Genomic DNA, 21,209 nt, shown 5'->3' with positions numbered 1-21,209 from the left:
GCCATCTCATACTCGGCCTGGTCAAAACAAAACTCGTGATTTCCTCCACCAAATCTTTTCCCCAATCTTCACTTCAGTAAAGGGCACCATCAGTCATTCACTTACGTCAAAAGCTAGAAATCATCTTAGATTTTTCTTTTCACTACCAGCTCCCACTCAACACCTATAAATCCTATCAGTTTCACACTGGAGAGGTGGGGATCCTCCCACGAATGAAGCATTCAATAAATGGAAGCTATTAGTATCTTCCCATTGCTTCTGGGTCCTAGCCAATGTCACCTCTAGCCTGCACCACAGCAATATCCTCCAAACTCACGTCCCCGCCCCTCCCTTGGCCTTTACAATCCATCCCTCCACACTAAGCCACTTTTAAAGAGGGATCTTTTAAAAATGTATGTTGGAATATATCATTCCCCTGCTTAAAACTCTTCAATGACATCCCATCAGAAAAAAATCCTAACTCCCAAGTCTCACAGGGTGTACGTGACTGGTGCCTGTCCACCTCTCAGACCTCATCTGGATGCCACTTTTCCTTTGCACACTATGTTCTAACCACACCAGCCTTCATTCTGTTTCTCTTAGCAGGCCAAGATTATTTCTGCCTTAAGTTTTTCTTAATAGCTGCTCCTGCTTCGCACGATTACCTCAAATGTCATTTCCTTAGAGGCCTTCCTGAACCACACTGCCAGCGAGAGATCCTACTCTAGAACATCACTCTATTTTACTATGTCTGTATTATCCTGCTCTGAAAGTATCTTGCTCATTTACTTGTCTTCGCCTGCCTTGTTCATTGCTGCTCCCCCAGTGTCTGGATTCATACTTGGCATATAGAAGGCACTCCAATACATATTGAATGAAAAATGACATGGACAGCTGTCTCCTCACTGGGAAGAAAACAAGGCACTTGCATGAAAAAAAGTTTGCAGTCTGGTTAATTAAATTGCTATTCAAATCAAATCTATCCTATGAACTTGGCAGCTTTGTCAGACTTGAGAGTTTTTTTACTATTTGTTGGGGATGGAGGTATCTTTTATCATAAAGATATCCCTCATCAATTTAGTCAATAGTGACGGGTCAACTATCTTTGTTCATCAACTGGCCACAAAAAAAAGCATACAGAAAGTATATGTTAATTAGGCTACTCCTACTGTGGACAAGCTGCATCACGGTTGAAGCAGAGATGTTGGACTTTCTGTCCTAATAATGGGGTATAAGAAAGGAGATTGGAAACATGGGTATCCTGAATATAATATCCAAGCAGGATCTTAAAAGAACCAGAAGAAAGCAAACAGAAAGGAATTTGGGCTATTTTATTGAGAAGGACCAGGTTTATCTTCCCTGCACTGCCACTGAATCTGCCAAGATACCTAAAACCTGGCTAGTTTTTAAGGTGTTCCCAAGTGAAAAGGAATTTTTAACCCTGGTATTGCCCACCCCCTTTTCCATCCCTTTCTATTTACTTTTTGGTTTCAGAACAGCTAAAGATTACAGATTGTTTGTTTGTCTGTTTGTAATTTAGAGACAGGGTCTTGCTCTGTTACCAAACCTGGAGTACAGTGGTATAATTATAGCTCACTACAGCTTTGAACTCCTGGACTCAAGCAATCCTCCTGCCTCAGCCTCCCAAGTAGCTAGGACTACAGGTGCATACCACCATGCCTGGCTAATTTTTAAAAAGTTTTTTGTAGACACAGGGTCTCACTATGCTGCCCACGCTGAAATTTATAAATAAAACTGTTATGTTTACTATCGCTACAAGAAATCATTCCAGCCAATTCCCTAGACCAAACCTCTTCCATAATGAGTTAACATTAATTAACTCATTTAACAAATATTTACTGAACACCTACTCTGTGTCAGGGCAGACCATACTGTTGCCCAGCTCCTGGGACACCATTTACGTGGAGGCTATATAAATGGTATTCCTTCAAGCTACATAACTAAGCAGCTCTGTGCCAGACACTTTACTAGGTGCCTGGAATATAGGAAAAAACATATGATCTAATGAATGAGCAAAGAATGTGGAACAGGCATTGTACTATGTACTTTTAAACATACTGTCTGTCTTTACCCTCCCAACAACTCTTAGGAGATAAGTGGTACCCTCCCCCTTTTAGCCAGTTAGGAAATTTGGGTTCAAAAGTTAAGTAACACATCCCAGGTCACTCACATAGTGTCTGAGGCAGAGTTACCATCAATTTCTAAGAAATTGTGAATTAAATCTCATCAAAGCAAGAAAATCTGTCTATTTCAGATAGCTCCTCTAGTAGTCTGTTCTAAGCTTACTCTGTTATGAAGATGCAGTATTTTTTTCAAGTTAATAACACATTTTCCTACTTCAGTGTCCATGCTGATCAAAAGGTGAGCCAGTTATGTAGCTGACCAACAAAAACCATCTTTTTCATCTCTACAAAGCTAGGCGTCATTTCTTTCTCTTGGATTTCTAATTTTATTCCTTCAAACTTTTCAAATCCTGTAAGGAAAGCAGGACTTCATTTCTCATTTAAGGCCTTTCACTATATTTTAGACCTAATAACAATTTATGTTTAACCTACTAGTCTCCCCATTCATGTTTCCCAATTCCTTTTGCAAATATCTGTTTATATATTTACCTATAAACATAATATTCTAATGAATGATAGCTTTTCTTTGCTTTTCCTGGGCACCTAATTTGAGCCTACAGAAAGCTTTTGTTTTCATATGAAGTAATTTATAAGACTTTTAATCCAATGTATGCTTTCTATGGTATTAGTTATGTGTGTGCCACTCCTCTCCACCACAAAACACAATAGCATCAGGCTTAATACAAAATAGCCAGATCAAACACCTACTTTCCACACTAATAATTACTATTATTGCAGTTACAGTAATGACTACTATTTTTAGTAAACTAGACATCTAGAAATCCAGAAGGAAATAAAAAGGAAGGCATTTGGCAATTAATCACTTGCTATTACATTACTAAAAGGTTCCCTTACTAGTTAGCTTTGTTTTTTAATCATAAGCTAATGAGACAACTCAACCAAACCAAGGAAAATATCATAACCAAGAAATAAATTCAAAAAATGAAAATGAATATATCTAGAAGAAAAGATATGCCAGGCTGAATCTCTTAAATGTATCAGAGTGTTTACATGTCTCGATAGTTCTTGAGGGCTCAACAAAACACAAAACCACAATTTGGCCTCCACAACTCTCTGTAAAGTAGGAAGTTGTCAATTTACAAAGGCTATCACAGAAAAAAAACCAAAAAGGTGGAAAAGGTAATGAATTTAAAAACAAATCCAAAAACAGACAACATACCTGGCAACATGAGAAAAAGCATCCACAAGGACAGATTCAAATTCTCTAGTGAATTCAGGTCCTTTCCTTTTACTGTTCTGGATGACATCATTCGCTAAATATAGAAAAGTAAGCTTTCTATTTGATTTGGCTGAAAAAAAGAAAAGAAAAGAATTTAACTTACACCAAAGAAATTCTCAATTCACAATTCTTTTGCTGGGCTGCTCCTAAAAAAAACATTAAGACAAGTATTTTCTACCTGGGGGGGTCAAGTAGATATGTTTAAAAAGACAACCTAAGGAATAGGTTTGGGAATACCGTTTTGGAAAAGAAAAAGAAAAACAATGGGCCATCTTCATTTCTGTGTTGTTTAAACCAGGGTAATTAATTGATAGTAAAAATTAAGATAATCCAAAGAGAATTCCTAAAGGATAAGCAGTCAATATTAATGTTAAAACTAAGGCTTTTATTTATTGCAAAAATGAGCAATTTCTAACTCACTTTTAATTATCAAATATTCCAGAATGAAAGACTGAGTTGGCCAGATGTGGTGGCTCATGCCTGTAATCTCAGCACTCTGGGAGGACAACATGGGTGGATCGTTTGAGGTCAGGAGTTTGAGACCAGCCTGGCCAACATGGTGAAACCCTACCTCTACTAAATATACAAAAATTAGCTGGGTGTGGTGGTGGGTGCCTGTAGTCCCAGCTACTCTGGAGGCTGAGGCAGGAGAATCGCTTGAATCCAGGAGATGGAGGTTGCAGTGAGCCGAGATTGCACCACTGCACTCCAGCGTGGGCGACAGAGCAACACTTTGTCTCAAAAAAAAAAAAAAAAAAAAGACTGAGTTAGGTTTCAATTTTAAAATGGTTTCACCGGGCGTGGTGGCTCATGCCTGTCATCTCAGCACTTTTGGAGGCCGAGGTGGACGGATCACCTGAGGTCAGGAGTTCGAGACCAGTCTGACCAACATGGAGAAACCCCGTCTCTACTAAAAATACAAAATTTGCCTGGCATGGTGGCGCATGCCTGTAATCCCAGCTACTCAGGAGGCTGAGGCAGGAGAATAGCTTGAATCCAGGTGGTAGAGGTTGTGGTGAGCCTATATCATGCCATTGCATGCCAGCCTGGGCAACAAGAGTGAAACTCCATCTCAAAAAAAAAAAAAAAAAAGGTTTCTTGTAATTTTGCTCCTAAACTGAGAATTTCTCTGATACTCCAATAACCATAATCAATAATACAGAAGAATCTCTAGGTGCACCAATAGATATTAGCTCAAATACAAGTATACATTAACACTACATTCTTAATGAAAATTTACACACATGTTAAATCTAGATATGCAAAATTAGGGCTTTCACAAAAACCGTAATTCTCTCTTATTTATGTGAAATGTGGTTATATTCACTATTACTTTATATGTATCATACGTTAAAGCATAAAAACCTCATGCAACACGTCTGAGTTACAGTTGCTTTGGGGAACATTACTGAATTTCCTGGCTTCTATGCACATAATTTCTCAACTATAAAGTTACATCACTATGATTTTTGGTCCCAGTTTTCTTTTAAAAGAAATAAAGAAGAACATAATTAGATGTTTCAAAACACAGAGTTTTCTCCAGCGCTAAAGTACCTGAAAAACACAAGCTCTTTATTAATCTTAACACACCTGAGTAGTCCTTGCTCTATTTCTCTCTGAAACCAGTTTTTGAAATGTACAAATCATGTATACGTCTGACATAGCAGGCATAAGATCTGACATTTTAAAACGTAGCTACAGGAGGCTGGGCACAGTGGCTCACGCCTGTAATTCCAGCACTTTGGGAGGCCGAGGCAGGTGGATCACCTGAGGTCAGAAGATTCAAGACCATCCTGGCTAACACAGTGAAACCTTGTCTCTACTAAAAATACAAAAAATTAGCCAGGCATGGTGGTGACCACCTGTAGTCCCAGCTACTCAGGAGGCTGAGGCAGGAGAATGGCGTGAACCCGGGAGGCAGAGGTTGCAGTGAGCCGAGATCACGCCACTGCACTCCAGCCTGGGCGACAGAGTGAGACTCCGTTTCAAAAAAAAAAAAAATACAAAAATCAGCTGGGCGTAGTGCCAGGTGCCTGTAAACCCAGCAACTCGGGAGGCTGAGCTGGACAAATCACTTGAACCCGGGAGGCGGAGACTGCAGTGAGCCGAGATCGCGCCACTGTACACCTGGGCGACAGAGTAAGAGACTCCGTCTCAAAAAAAAAAAAAAAAAAAAAAAGAAAAAAAAATTAGCTACAGAAGAATAACCCAAGTTAAAAACAAGATTTTAAAGGCATATTACAGTTTAAACTGATGAAACTGATGTCTTAAATGCTCATAAAATTAAATATGGATACCCTGAATTGTTTTAACCTTTTGGTAATAGCCTAGTTTAGAAGGCCAACTGATAATACTAGGAACCTGGCGCTTTCTTCAACTGTTCTAATTATTATTCAAAAGCAGAACAAAAGTGTCAGTAGTTACAATACCTACTGTTGCTACAAAGGTATGATATGATTACGGCAAATCGCGCTTTTTTGTTAAAGCAAACCTTGCTCTGCAAAGTTGATGTAAGTGAAACTACCACACCTGTAATCCCATGCAAGTTAGCAGATTCAAAAGCAAAACAGAACTTCAACAAAGCAAACTTCATTAAGTGGAGCTTTAAAATTCCATACATTTTATGTTAAAAAACCTAGAATCCGTATTGTAAAATGTCAATGCGGACATTTAAGACCTGATATACTTTTCAGTAGACAAACAAGGTATCTAAGGGCCTTGAGAGCCAACGTTTTCACTGTTTACAATGCCAATTAATTTTCATCACCCCAGAACTTAACAATGGGGATTTATTTACATATTCAACATCCTCAACAGTCAACATAAGCACCATGTGTGTCAAAGTGATATGACAAAACCCTAGAGCTCCTGAGCACACAGTCACAATACACACAACATGCACACCCTCCATTCCAATCCTGGGGGACAACTCACTTGTTCAGATTTCCTAGATGACAGAAACAGGTCCTTTCACCCACTACCCATGCCCACTCCAAACTGGTCAAACTAGTTGTTGAGTAAAATTTAAACAACTGGTTAATCAAAACTTTTTACTTGTTGACTGGTTTTGGCATCTAGAGAAAGTCTTAAAGTAATTCTGGGATAAAAGCCCATTTACCTATACTCAGGCCAAGATACAAAACACCATTAAAAATACTCATTTAGGAGCACTTTACACCAAACCTATTCCATAAAGAAGGGGAGACATTCTACTTAGAACGGAGCTCAAATGGGATAAATTAAGAATTATTCCTAGAAAATGGAAAGATAACACATCAGGAATAGAAGTATTTAAGCAAGAAAAAAGTTAATTTCTGTAAATCTCATATATTTTGAAGGCAACTCAGAGACAGTCTGTGAGCATCTCAGCTAGGAAAAATGACTTCACCCTAGATAGAACCTACAGGGCTAATCAATCTGAACATTAGGGCACAGAATCCTTTTCCTTTAGTGTGGGGGCATTTTCAGTTCAAGAAAGCAGCATGGATATTTGGAAGCTAGGTCTTGATGCTTGGAAGAGCATCTTTTTTTAACTCTGCACTGTCCAGTAAGTTAGCCACTAGCCACGTGTGGCTACTGGAACACCTGAATTGTAGCTGGTAAAAATTGGTAACTAAATTTTCAATTCTATCTACTTAAAACTTTAGTTCCTTAGTCACACATTTTAAGTGCTCCATAGCCACATATGCCAAGTGGCTACCTGTTGGATGGCACAGATAGAAAACGTTGCTATTATCACAGAAGATTGTATTAGATAGCGCTGTTTAGATCCTTCGTTGTTATCAAAGAAAGTTGTATTGGATAGCGCTGTTTAGATCCTTTACCCAACCATGAATATTCTATCAGAGACCATGATTTAATTCCTATTTTTAAACTATGTAACAGGCACCAGGCTATATCTTGTGGTGTTACAAATAAACAAGAAGGTCTAGTTTCTCCCTCAAAACATAATCTAATGACAAAGATGTAACCAGTTCAAATGAACAGCTAGTAGGAACAAATCAAATGCTAAACTGGTATGACGGGTGGAAGGCACTCATTAATTCTAATAAATGAAAGCACTACAGTTTGGTTGGGGTCAGGTGACCACCTTCACTTATTAAATGCACCGAGACACTGAGTACTTGAAAAAGAACACATTTTGGCATCAGGCAGCCCTGGGCTCATGTCCTAGCTATATGTCTCTGGACAAGGCATTTAATCTCTCTATACCTTTATCGTCTCATCTATAAAATGAGGATAATAATGCTGGCCTACTTGCAACATAAGGCTCTACCATATAAGATTAGGGATAACGGAGCTTCATACTCAAATGTACTCTCTAATTTGCTTTTTTTCAGTAACTCAACTAGCGTGAGGTGAAGAATCAAGAAAGAGTCACGAAAGAAGTGACACCTGGCTGCGCGTGGTGGCTCACGCCTGTAACACCAGCACTTTGGGAGGCCCAGGCGGGAGGATCACGAGGTCAGGAGATGGAGACCATCCTGGCTAACACGGTGAAACCCTGTGTCTACTAAAAATATAAAAAATTAGCCGGGCGTGGTGGCGGGCATCTATAGTCCCAGCTACTGGGCAGGCTGAGGCAGGAGAACAGCGTGAACCCGGGAGGCGGAGCTCGCAGTGAGCCGAGATTGTGCCACTGCACTCCAGCACGGGCAACAGAGCGAGACCCCGTACATCCACTTGAGACGGACTTTAACTGCCTTTTGAGGTCCCACCCAATAGAATTCTATACAGTGGCAATTCACATCTCAGCAGACTCTACAAATAATTTCTGAATGGCACACTGGGGTACATGAAGAAGGCCCCATAAACTCCAGGCTCTACCTCTCCCCGCAACTGCCCGAAAGGCTGCAGGGATCCCTATCTTAGTACAGTACGCAATACTTGGAGGGTCCCTGCTAAAGGGCTAGAACTGGGTCTTCTAAAAAAAATCATGGATTTTGGTGTTTGCCAGCCTGATGTAGTCTGAGCCTCAACAGTTCAAAACCCTTGAAAATACCACTTAGCCACTTCAGTTTCCTCGCCTGTAGAGCAGGACATCTGTGGTGTCCTCAACTCACCGATAGCAGAGAATACTTGTAAAGCCACTTCCTTTGTTATAAAGGCCTACCACATATAGGGTGTCCGGAGCAGCTCGGAGCTTCATTTCTTCAGTCTTCCATTATGAAACTCATCAGGGAGTGCAGGTGCCCATCTTTCCCCACCAGACCGTAAGCAACTTGAAGGCAAAGACCATGCCTCACAGTGAGTAATCAAAAGTCTCATCTCACCATAATCTGTTGAATGCCTACAATGTGCCTGACCCCGTGCTAAATGTTCATTTGGATTATCCTGTTTACTTCTCACCACGAGATGAGTCTCAATTTTTCCTCTTCTGCAAAGTTCCTACTTTATAGGGCTTCAATAATTTTTTTTGATGGCAATGTATGTAAAGATATCAGTACTGCACTTCGCATGTAATAAAGACATAGTAAGTATCAATTATCCATTCTGTAGATAAGAAAATGAAGGGACAGACAGGTTAAGTTGCTGGGGTCAGTAAGGCGGCAAAGTCAGACTTAAATTCTAGGCAGTTGGCAGAGGCAACACGCTATAAGTGTCCAAGCCAGTGCCTGGCACATAACAGACTGAGTTCAATGAATGTCTGTCAGAACCTGAGCAGGCCCTGAAATCAATGACAGCTGCATGAGAGGAGAGGAGAGGAGAGGTAAGGTCTGGGTCGGGTGGCTCCTTAACCTAAGACGGGAAAGACTATCTACTTCACAGGGCTGTTCTAAGGACTGAGTGTGAGGATATATATACAAAGGTCTTAGGATAGTGACTGGTATGGAGTAAAGGCTTTGTAGGGGGTAGCTATCCTTGCCTCCCTCTTACAGATGAGAAAACAGAGACACAGGGAGATGAAGAAACTCTCCCACTATTATTCAGCTGGCAAGTCGCTGAGCCAGCCAGCACTCGATCTGCGGAGTCTAACTCCGGAGCCCACTGGCTTTTACTCCAAATACCCAGCACTGGGCCTGACATGCTAGGGCCAGTGCGGCGCTGAATGCAGCCGAGATAATAACAGCCACAGATGTCAGGCGGAAACTGAAGGGAAAATGGCTTGATGAACTCTAAGTCTGGACACCTGAGTCCCAGTCCGTGGAACCTCAGACAAGTACCTTAAACCTTCCCGGACCTCAGTTTCCTTCTTCGAGAAATGGGGCTAACCTTGTCTCCCATCTCAGAAGCTCGATCAGGCCTGGAAAGCAAGGCTCAATGAAGAGGCTTAGAAGGGCCTAACGTGTGGGTGGGCGAGAGGACAACCCGGGGACCGTCCAAGGGGTGGGGAGTTGGTGTTTACCTTTGCGGAGCTCGCGGTGCCACACGGAGACGATGGGTCCCGCGTGCTTGCGGTGGTGGATGAGCCAAAGGGACAGGGTCTGCACGCTCTGCTGAGAGTTGCTCAGCTCCGAGAGCTTCTTCTCCAGCGCCGACTCAGAGAAGGAGGACATGGTGACGGCAGTGAGGCCCGGCAGGGAGCGGCCTGGGCCGCCCAGTGCGGCGGGAAGAGCGACGGCACGAGGCCGGGACCTCACCTGACAGGCTGCGGGACTTTTTACCGACTGACAGACGGCCAGGGGTGCAAGGAGGGGGAGGGGATGGGTCTCCGCAGTAACAGCCGCCCGCGCCGCCGCCACAAGATGGCCACCCGACCTCTCACCCTACCGCGAGAGCGGGGTCAAAGGGCAAGGGCCAGAGCAGCTGGGCACCGAGAGGCGTCGGAGCTCTAGAAAACCGTCCCTTTGAAGGCGACGGCCTGTCTGAACCTCGCGCAGACGACTTCGAAGGAGACAGAGCGAGGGAAGGAACGTAGTTCCCCCAGCCCCCGGAAAGGGCTTTGACCGCTCAAGCCCGCACGCCTGCGCAGTGGATCTCGCCGGAACCCTTTTTCCCGCTCCCTCGGAACCTTTCTGGCGCGGTACGGCGCGCTACTTAGCGCGTCACTTCCGGCGAGGCAGAGGAGGCGGGAGAGTGAGGGAAAGGCTGGAAGACGAGGTAAGGGAAGAGTGGCGGGAACCAGAGGGAGCCCAACAGCTGGGACCCCGTAGAGGGGTATCCTGAGGGGACACTGAGGCTGAGAGATCATGATATGGGTATGGGAGGGGGGTTTCCTTTCTAATCTGGCGGGCCCCAGGCCGCACCTTTCCTCCGTACGTGTTCGGTTCTCTGGCTGTCCCCAAAAACACTTAGTTTTGGTTCTTCCAAGCCACCCACGTGCCCTTTTCATGCCTCCAGGCCCTGGCGCTCGTTCTCTCTCCGAAAGTGACATCCCCTTTCTCACCTGGTGAGCTCCTACTCAGCCTTCCGGAGCACCCTTTAATGTCCGATTCTGACCTTTTAGTCTGTAACAGCGCCGTCATGAAACACATTTGGGCTCTCAGCTCTTAAGTGGGTTCTCAGGGTGTTATTACATGCTGCTCTTGCCTTCTGGGGGTCCAGTTGACTTTTTCGAACTTAAGTGAGGTGTTAACTTTAGGGAAAAGGTGGAGGGAACTAACTTACCCTTCCCAATGTGTCTGCTGACCTCATGTTAAGACACGCTATTTGAGGCCTGGCGCAGTGGCTCTTGCTTGTAACCCCAACCCTTTGGGAGGCCGAGGCGAGAGGATAGCTTGAGGACTGGGGTTCAAGACCATCCTGGGTAACATAGCGAAAATTAGCCAGGCATGGTGACGCTCACCTGTAGTTCCAGCTACGCGAGAGGATCCCTTGAGCCCAGGAGTTAGAGGTTACAGTGAGCTGTGGTCGTGCCACTGTACTCCAGCCTGGGCGACGGAGCAAGACTCTTGTCTGAAACAAAACAAAACACTCTGTGAGACTCTAAACCTTGACCCTTTTTTTTTTGAGTGTTTAAATCCCAGTTATCAAAGCAGGAGAGAAATATCTTTCTTACTGCCACAGGGGTGATGGTAGGGAGTTAAGTTATAGACGTAAGAGAGTTTTAAAATTTCGTGATCGTGGTATAACTTCCTAGTTGTGGGCAGACTGTAGTTTAGGAGACGTTCTTCTGATTGATACCTGCTTTTGCTCTTATTGCACTGTATTGCAGTTCTTTGCTTACATGCTTTTACCCCTCCTCCAGACTAGAATCATAATCATAGCTAACACAGTGAGAGGTTACAATGTGCTAGACACAGTTCCCACACAGTAACTCATTTAATCCTCACATCAAAGCTATGAGGTATTATATTATCCCCCTTTTGACAGCTTAGGAGAGGTAAAGAGAGGTTAGGCTCAGAGAGGTTAAGTGACTTACCCAAGATCACTTTACTAAGATTTGAGGAAGGGGCTGCAACTTAGCCATCTTTTTGGCTGCAGTTCCTGATTTATCAAGTGAGTTAGTGTAAAAGAGGTGAATCATCTAAAATCATACAGTGAGTATCTAGTCATAACTGAGGGCTTTTGTGTCAAAATTTAGGTCTTCTTTCCATATTAAGTAACAGTGTCATATGCTGAGCGCTTTTATACCAAGTCACTGTCTGTTAAGCAGATTACATACTTTTTAAATTTAATTCTTACATCAGTCTTAGGAGTTGAGATTATTATTACAATCACTATTTGATAGACCAGAAAACATAAAGCATGGTTAAGTACCCTATGTACTTGGACATAGATAGGAAATAGCAGAGGCAGGAGTCAACCCAAATTCTTGATTCCTGAACCAATAGTTTATTCATTCATTCAGCAAATAATTTTTCACCACTTACATCCAAAGCACTTTTCTAAGCTAACAGACAAAATCCATGTCCTCGGGAACTTACCTTCTACTGAGAAAGACAGAAAACCAAACATGCAAGTTTAGAATAAGTCAGAAAGTGGTAAGTAACTTCAATAAAAATCAAGAAGGTAAGGAGGATAAGGAATGTGTATGTGTAGGTGGGCAGTCTTTTATGCTTCTCGGAGAAGGCTTAATTGATGAGGTGACGTTTCAGAGAACAAGCCATATGCCATGGTTCCAGGAAGAGGGAAAACCAAGGTTATACCATTTTTGGCATTTTGGAGGAACAGCAGAGAGGACAATAAAGCTGGAGTGATATGAACCAGAAGGGTGGCTGGAAATTAACTCAGAAAAGTAGAAAGGGACTGCATCACATGGGGACTTGTAGGCAATAACGTAGACTTAGATGTTACTCTGAATGAAATGAAGTCCATTGGGCAGTTTTGCACAAAGAAGGAGCATTGTGGCTATTAGGTAGAAAATAAGACAGTAAGGGTGCAAAGGTAGAAGCAGGAAGAACCAGTCTGGCAGCTGTTGTAGTAACGGTGAAAGGATAACTCAAACCAGGGTTGTATCCGTGGAAGTGGTAAGAAAGGGACAGTTCTGGGGATATTTTAGAGGAAGAGGTAACAGGATTTGCTGATAGATTGGATGTGGGGTGTGAAAGACATATGAGAGTTCAGATAGCTCCAAGGGTTTTGGCCTAAGCAACTATAAGAATAGAGCTTCCATTTACTGAATTACAGAAAAGAGTTGGTTTGGGGAGTAAGAGCAAGCATTTGTATTTGGACATGTCCATTTGGAAATGCCTATCTGAGTATAGATGTCTAAGGGGCAGTTGGGTTTATGGGTCTAGAATTCAAGGAAGAGAGATCTGGGCTAGAGATAAAAATGCGAGAGTCGTAACAGGGAATAAGGTGTAAAAAGAGACTGAGTCCTAGGACACTTCAATATACAGAGGTCTGAAAGATGAGGATGATAAGATTATGTGATTTTTCTTAAGCTTGTTAATAGCTTGTTAATATTAACTACTCTAATTGATTTTCAAATATTGAGCCAGCCTTTCATCTCTGAAATATACCCCACTTTATCATGGGGTGGGTGTGGGGTGTGTGTGTGTGTGTGTGTGTGTGTATTCTACATACTGCTGAATTTCCTAATATTTTGTTTAGGATTTTTGCATCTATATTCATGAGAGAAATTGGTCTATAGATTATTTAAATTTTTGTATTGCCTTTGGTTTGGCATCAGGATAATACTGGCTTCATAAAATGGATTGGAAAGTGTTTCTTCTTTTTCTGGAAGAGTATGTGCAGAATTGGTGTGAATTCTTCATTAAATGTTTGGTGGAATTCTCCAATGAAACCATCTTGGCTTGGAGATTCCCTCCTTCACTCCTCGCTTCCCTCCATCCCTCCCTCCTTCTTCCTCCCTCCCTCCCTTCCTTTGCTTCTTTCTTTTTTTTCTGGAGTTTTTAAGTGACAAATTCAGTTTCTTTAAAAGTTATAAAGCTGTTAAAAATAATCTCTTTCATATGGTGGTTGTGTTTTTTGAGGAATTAACCACTTCATCAAAGTTGTCAAATTTATATGGGTAAAGCTATTTGTGGTATTCCCTGTCTTTGTTTTCTGTTGCTTATAACAGAATACCTGAAACTAGGTAATTTATAAAGAAAAAGGATGTATTTCTTACAGTTATGGAGGCTGAGAAATCCAAGGTCAAGGGACCACATCGGGTAAAAAACCTTCTTGCTGGTGGGGACTCTGCAGAGTCCCAAGGCAGTGCGGGATATCACAGGGCCAGGGGGCTGAGTGTGGTAACTCAGGTCTCTCTTCCTCTTATAAAGCCGCCGGTTCCCATGATAACCCATTAATCCATTTATGAGGGCTTATAAGGACTGCACTTCCTAATACATTGGGAATTAAATTTCTGCATGAGTTTTGGAAGGGACAGATATTCAAACCATAGCATTCCCATATTACCCTTTTGATGTCTGCACGGTCTGTAGTACTATCCCGTTTTATTACTGATATTGGTAATTTCCAATATCAGTGTCTCTTCTCTTCTCTCTCCTCTCTCTTTCTCTCACTCACTCGCTTGTCAATCTTGCTAGAAGTTTGTCAATTTTATTGGCCTTTTCAAAGAACCAGTTATTTATTTCATTGTCCTTCTCTGTTTTCTGTTTTCAGTTTCGTCAATTTCTGCTCTTTATTATTTCCTTCTTCTGCTTGCTTTATTTCGCTCTACTTTGTCTAGGTTCTTGTGGTAGGAGTTTACCTTTTTTATTTGAGACTTTTCCCCTTTTCTAACATATGACTTAGTACTATTAATTTACATCTCAGCATGGCTATAGCTGTATCCACAGATTTTGGTGTGTTATATTTTCATTTTCATTCATTTCCATGTTTTTTTTTTCTAATTTCCCTTCCGTGGATTATTTAGAAACATGTTGTTTAGTTTCCAAGTATTTGGAGATTTTCCTGTTATCTCTCTGTAAGTGATTTCAAGCTTGATTTCATTGTGGCTGGGGAATGTCACTCTGTATGATTTCAGCTCTTTTAAATTTGTTGAGGTTTGTTTTATGGCAGGATAATCATCTCTCTCAATATATGTTCTATGAGCACTTGGAAAGAATGTAGGCCAGGCATGGTAGCTCATGCCTGTAATCTTAACACTTTGGGAGGCCAAGGCAGGAGGATCCCTTGAGCCTGGGAGTTCAAGACCAGCCTGGACAACATGGCAAAACTCGGTCTTTACAAAAACACAAAAATTAGCTGGGCATAGTGGCATGTACCTGGAGTCCCAGACACTCAAAAGGCTGAGGTGGGAGGACTGCTTGAGCTCGGGAAATTGAGGCTGCAGTGAGCCATCATCGAGCCACCGCACTGCAGCCTGAGCAGTAGAGTGAGACCCTGTCTAAGAAAACAAATAACAACAACAAAAGAATGTGTAGTCTGCTGTTGTAGGATAGAGTGTTCGATAAATGTCATAGATCCTGTTGGTTGATGGTGGTGGTAAGTTTTTCTATATCCTTGCTGATTTTTGGTCTGGTTATTCTATCCATTGTTGAGAGAGGAGTATTGAAGTCACCACCATCCATTCTTGTGAATTTATGTGTTTCTCTTTTTAGTTTTGTACATTTTTGTTTCACACGTTTTGCAGCATATGCATTTTAAGATTGCAGTATGTTCTTAGTAGATATACCTGTTATTCATTGTACTCTGTCTCTGGTAATTTTTTTCTTCTTTTGCTCTGAAGTATACTTTATCTGGTACTAATATAGCTAATCTTACTTTCCTTTGATTAATGTTTGCATGATAATATCTTTTTCCATCCTTTGATTTTCAACTTGCCTCTATCTTTCTGCATAGTGAGTTTCTTAAAGACAGCATGTAGTCGGATCATGTTTTTAAATCCACTCTGACAATCTCGGTCTTTTAATTGATGTATTTAGACCTTTTATACGTAATACAATTATAGTTGACCCTCTGTATTCATGGGTTCCGCTTCTGTGCATTCAGTCAACTGTGGATTGTAAACACAGTAGACCCTTGAACAACACAGATTTGAACTGTGGTGGTCTATTTATATGCAGATTTTCTTTCCTTTCTGCCAGCCCACCGCCGCCTCAGCCTACTCAAGGTGAAGACTAGGATAAAGACCTGTGTAATGATATACTTCGAATAGTAATTGTGATCTTCTTTTCTTTCTTTCTTTTTTTTTTTTTTTGAGATGGAGCCTTGCTCTGTTACCCAGGCTAGAATGCAGTGGTGCGATCTTGGCTCACTGCAACCTCTGCCTCCTGGGTTCAAGTGATTCTTCTGCCTCAGCTTCCTGAGTAGCTGGGACTGCAGGCACCTGCCATCATGTCTGGCTAATTTTGGGATTTTTGTAGAGATGGGGTTTCACCATGTTGGCCAGGCTGGTCCTGAACTCCTGACCTCACGTGATCTGCACACTTCAGCCTCCCAAAGTGCTGGGATTGCAGGCGTGAGCCACCGGGCCCAGCCTGTGATTTTCTTAATAACATTTTCTTTTCTCTAGCTTGTTTTATTGTAAGAACACAGCATATAATACATACAGTATGTAAAATTATGTTAAACAACTGTTTGTGTTATCAGTAAGGCTTCCAGTCAACAGCAGGCTGTCAATAGTTAAGTTTTTGGGGAGTCAAAATTTATAGAGATTTTTGACTGCTTGAGGGGGTTTGCACTCCTAACTCCCACATTGTTCAAGGGTCAACTGTATTTGAAAAAAATAAAAAAAGATAACAATACAACAGTAAAAATGATACAGATTTAAAAACAATATAGTATAACAACTGTTCACATAACATTTACATTGTGTTAGGTTTTGTAAGTAATCTAGAGTTGGTTTAAAATATATGGGAGGATATGCATGGTTATATGCAAATACTACACTATTTTCTATAAGGGACTTGAACATCCTCTGATTTTGGTATCCATGGGAGTCTTGGAACCAATCTCTGGTGAAAACTGAGAGATGACTATGTTTTATTTTTTTCTGTTTATTCTCTTTTTCGTTTATCTGCTTTCTTTTTCTAGGCTTACTGTGGATTACTTGAATGTTTTTTAGAATTCCGTATGATTTATCTGTGATGTTTTTGAGTGTATCTCTTTGTATGTAGCACTTTTAGTGGTCCTTCTAGGTGTTACATTGTGTGTACATAACTTATCTTTACCTAGCAAAGTATAGAAACTTTATTTCCTTTTATGTCTCTTTACTTTCCCCATTTATCATATAAATGTCTTAAACATTTTCTCTGCATACATTTAGAACCACGTCAGACAGCATTACAATTTTTGCTTCAACTGTCAAACATGGTTTTGAAAACTACTCAAGAGGATAAGGAAAGCCCTTATAAATTGCATTTGCACATATTTTTGTATACCATGTCCTTTCTTCCTCCTTAATGTTCCAGGATTGCTTTTCTTTTCTTCTTTTTTTCTTTCTTTCTTTCTTATTTTCTTTTTGTTTAGAGAACTTTCTTTAGCCATTCTTTTACAGTAAGTTGACTGGTGACAAATTCTCTTTGTTTTCCTTCTTCTCAGAAGTCTTGATTTCCACTTCATTCCTGATGAACATTTTTTGCTGGGTATATGGTTCTGCATTGATGTTTGTTTGTTTCAGCACCCAAAAATTATTGTGTAACTTCTTTCTGGCCTACATGGTTTCTGATGAGAAATCTATTGTCATTAGAATTGTTTTCTCCCTTCTGGGCAGGGTGGCTCGCATGTAATCCCAGCATTTTGGGAGGCTAAGGTGGGTGGATCACTTGAGGCCAGGAGTTTGAGACCAGCCTGGCCAACATGGTGAAACCTTATCTCTACTAAAAATACAAAAATTAGCTGGGAGTGCTGGTGCCCGCCTATAATTCCAGGTACCCAGACGGAGGCAGGAGAATTGCTTAAACCTGGCAGGTGGAGGTTGCAGTGAATGTATATGGCGCCGTTGCACTCCAGCCTGGGTGACAGAATGAGACTGTGTCCCAAAAAAAAAAAAAATTGTTTCTTCCCTGTAGACAAGGTATAATTTTTCTCTGGATGCTTTCAATATTTTTTGTTATTAGTTTTCAGAAATGAAATTATGAAGAGTCTTGGGATAAATTTCTTTGGGGTTCACTCAGCTTCTTGATATATAGATTTATGTCTTTGCCAACTTTATGGCATTTTCAGCCATTATTTCTTCGAGTACTTTTTCAGCCTGCCCTCTTGGTCCCACAGGTTCCCTGATGCTCTGTTTATATATTTTTCAGTCTGTTTTTTCTCTTTTGTTCAGATTGGGTAATTTCTATTGTTCCATCTTCCAGCTCACAGATTTTTTTCTTCCCTCCATTCTGCTGTTGAGCCCATCCACTGAGCTTTTTCTTTGTTACTGAAATTTTCAGTTCTAAAATTTTCACTTGTTTATTTATATCTTCTATTTCTTTGTCGAGGCTTTCTATTCTTTCATTTGTTTGAAGTGTATTCATAATTGCTTATCGATACATTTTAATCATGCTGCTTTAATGTCTTCCTTAGATAATTCTAACATCTTTGTCTCTATCATCTTGGTGTTGACATGTGTTTATTGTCTTGTTTCTTTTTTCTTTTTTTGAGATGGAGTGTTGCTCTTGTTGCCCAGGCTGGAGTGCCATGCCGCAGTCTTGGCTCACTACAACCTCCGCCTTCCGGGTTCAAGTGATTCTCCTGCCTCAGCCTCCCAAGTAGCTGGGATTACAGGCGTGTGCCACCATACCTGGCTAATTTCTGTATTTTTAGTAGAGATAGGGTTTCACCATGTTGGCCAGGCTGGTCTTGAACTCCCGACCTCAGGTGATCCACCAGCCACAGCCTCCCAAAGTGCTGGGGTTACAGGTGTGAGCCATCACAGCCTACCAATTGTCTTTTTTCATTCTGTCTGAGTTCCTCCTGGTTCCTGGTATGATGAGTGATTTTTATATTGAGATCTGGACATTTCTATATAACGTTCTGATACATCTGTTGAGGCTGTTTAGTCTTCTGTTTAGGCTGTTTAGTCTAATGTTTAGGATAGTTTTCTCTGACACCGTTCCTAATCTGGTAGGAGAAGGGGGTCTGTATCTCATCACTGCCAGGTGGAGGTAGAAGTCTAAGTTTGTCATTCAGCCTCCATTGACACCCAAGAAAAAGGTCTCCCCATTACTGCTGGGTGGAGGTATACTGCTGGCTGGGTGTGGCGGTTCCAACTCCCCACTTGGTCTCCACTAACATTGGAGTGGATGGAGGTGGCATCATTACCACTGGGCAGTGGTGAAAGTCCTGACTAGGTCTCCTCTGATGCTACCTCATTACTGCCAAGTAGGAGTGGAAGTTTAAGGCAGGTGGAGGCTGCCTTATTTTCTGTAGTGTTTGGCTGGAGTAGAGCGTTTGCTGTCCAAAAGTTTTTTGTCTTGCGAGGGTGCCCATTCTCCTACTCCTTTGGCTAGAAAGAGCAGGTTGGGGTTTTTGTGTCTGTGCCCCTTGGTGCTTCCCGGTTGCCAGCTTCTTCAACTCCAGGGCCTGGGTCTATGAGGCAGAAAGAAAACCCAGGGAACTCAGCACTGTGTCACTCCCCAGGTCCCGGGGTCCCTAACCAGTCTGCTTTCTTCTTGTATTTGCTTTATATATAATGTCCAGGGGTTTCAGTTATATTTAACAAAAGGAATAGGGAAATGTATGCCTACTCCATCTCCCCAGACGCTTAAGTTTTCTATTTATATTCATGTGTGTGTGAGAGCAGAATTTTTGTTTATATTAATATTTATAAATAAGTGGGGGGAGGGCAGGAGGTCGTTCATATATATATTCTATGTACACTCTCTTGAAGTTAAGAATCCCTCTTTTAGAATGTACTGCCTAGCAAAAAAGGTCCTGTCTAGTGGAGGGAACAGGCACATAGTATTAGTGTAATACAAGACACAGCTTCACATATTTTCTATAAGGGACAGCTGTAAACTAAGCATTATGTGAGCCTAGAGTAATTTCCGGAAATATGTATGGGAAGTCTCCTTGATTCCCCTCCTCTGCATGTTCTTCCTGTTCTGCAGTACACTTCCCTTACAGTGTTAGCCTCTCTCGTTAACATTGTATCTCTTCCCTTGTCAAGAATTTAGCACACTGTATGGCAAATAGTATATGCTAAGGAAACATTTCTAGATAGAGGGAAAGATGAGTAGCAATCAACAAAACTTCAGAATATGCTGAAGGGTTAATGTTTATCCAGCTTATTTTACTTATTTATTAAACAGTGAGTGGGAACTGCTTGGCAGACACCAGCAGGTGCTGGGGAAACCACAAGTAAAGCTGTAACACTATACCGTTCAGCTGGGGAGACAAATAAACTCATCATTTTAACCCAAGATAGTAGTCCTCCAGTGTACTCTGAACAATGCAACCAGATGGATTATTGAACAAGTACCTATTTCATCATATGATTTGTTCTTCAGAAGGGAAAGCACATAGAGAATATATACAGTGCAAGGTTCCCACACCTCACTGGCCATGGGGCTGACCTTGCAAAGTTTTAAAATTGTGGATTCCCAATTATACCTGCTCCCCCACCACATTGATTCTGATTCCGTAGATCTGGTGTGGAGCCCAGGAATCTGTACTTAAATTGTTCCTCCTTGATTCTGCTAAACAGCCAGGTTGGGAACCTCTGGCATAGTGGAAAGAGTATATACAGCCTTTGGAGTCAGGCAGGCTCGAGATGAAGCCCAAGTGTGACACCTGCTTGCTGTGTGAACATCACTGAACCTCTCTGAGCCTTGTGCTGCTTAGCTTGTGGATGAGGAATACATTAAATACCTAGCACATTGCCTGATGTATGATGGGGTTTTTTTTCAACAACAAAAGAAAAATGTTTTCCTCTTATTCAAGAACTTGTATTGATGATTTTTATATCTGAACTCCTATCTCTGGGCCCTAAACCCAGTCGTTCTTTCCATAGGCTAGTTATTCAAAGGTGGAAATTTTGGAGATTGTCTTATCCAGAAGTTTATTTTATATTGAAGAAGCTAGAATTCATGGAAATCACACAGCCAGGTACTGTAAAAGTCAGGGGTACAACCCAGATCAGTCCTCCAGTGTACTCTGAACACTGCATCCAGATGGATTATTGAACAAATACCTATGTCATCTTACAACTTATTCTTCAGAAGGGGGAAAGCATGTATAGAGAGAGTATATACATGTTCCCTCTGTCCCAGTTCTGGAAATAGCCTAAAAGTGGGCTAGAGTACAGCCAAATCTAGAACTGTGATTACCCCATGAGAATGAAATCTAGCAGCACTTTCCCAGTGTAGACTAGATCAACTATATGTAGGAAAAACTCACCCCAAGAGAAGAGCATGGTAGGTTTCATCTAGAATCCAGTTCAGAATAGCTGATACCAGCGCTCTACAAATGACAGAACCAGATCTTGCATTATGACCACTAATTCAACGCCCATTTATTGAATACCTACTTTGTACCAAAAGCAATTAAGAAACCAGTCAAAAATCACTGATTCTAGTATTCCATTGAAGGGAGAGAAACAGTAAACAAACAGGTAGATAATCTGG

At 41.5% G+C, this 21,209-nt stretch overlaps 2 protein-coding genes and 1 long non-coding RNA gene across 10 annotated transcripts in view; 2 read left to right on the top strand and 1 right to left on the bottom strand.

The window, feature by feature from the left end:
- Positions 1 to 10,062, bottom strand: part of RPRD1B (regulation of nuclear pre-mRNA domain containing 1B) — a 57,460-nt gene extending 47,398 nt beyond the window's left edge. For 5 of the 6 annotated variants that reach the window (XR_013398577.1, XR_013398578.1, XM_077948241.1 and 2 more), the window contains exons 1-2: positions 9,710 to 10,062; positions 3,304 to 3,433 (exon numbers count right to left, since the gene is read on the bottom strand). Coding sequence is in view for 4 of the 6 variants with exons in the window: in XM_077948241.1 (XP_077804367.1) it covers positions 3,304 to 3,433; positions 9,710 to 9,860 (281 nt within the window). In the remaining 2 variants the exon portion in view is untranslated. 6 annotated transcript variants of the gene reach the window in all.
- LOC144332159 (uncharacterized) overlaps positions 1 to 10,069 on the top strand; it is a 69,026-nt gene extending 58,957 nt beyond the window's left edge. The window contains exon 2 of the long non-coding RNA XR_013399933.1: positions 8,052 to 10,069. This is a non-coding gene — a long non-coding RNA (uncharacterized LOC144332159). The remainder of the gene's footprint in view (positions 1 to 8,051) is intronic.
- A 282-nt stretch (positions 10,070 to 10,351) lies between these two features.
- TTI1 (TELO2 interacting protein 1) overlaps positions 10,352 to 21,209 on the top strand; it is a 50,298-nt gene continuing 39,440 nt past the window's right edge. For 2 of the 3 annotated variants that reach the window (XM_001090407.5, XM_077951788.1), the window contains exon 1: positions 10,352 to 10,404. The gene's annotated coding sequence lies outside the window, so the exon portion shown is untranslated. Of the gene's footprint in view, positions 10,462 to 21,209 lie in introns of all 3 variants that reach the window. The other variant, XM_077951789.1, reaches the window with a different exon arrangement.

The sequence above is a fragment of the Macaca mulatta genome, chromosome 10, assembly GCF_049350105.2.
Source record: "Macaca mulatta isolate MMU2019108-1 chromosome 10, T2T-MMU8v2.0, whole genome shotgun sequence".
Classification (NCBI taxonomy): Eukaryota; Metazoa; Chordata; class Mammalia; order Primates; family Cercopithecidae; genus Macaca; species Macaca mulatta.
Note: the sequence above shows the minus strand (reverse complement) of the source record. Positions and strands in the feature narration are given on the sequence as shown.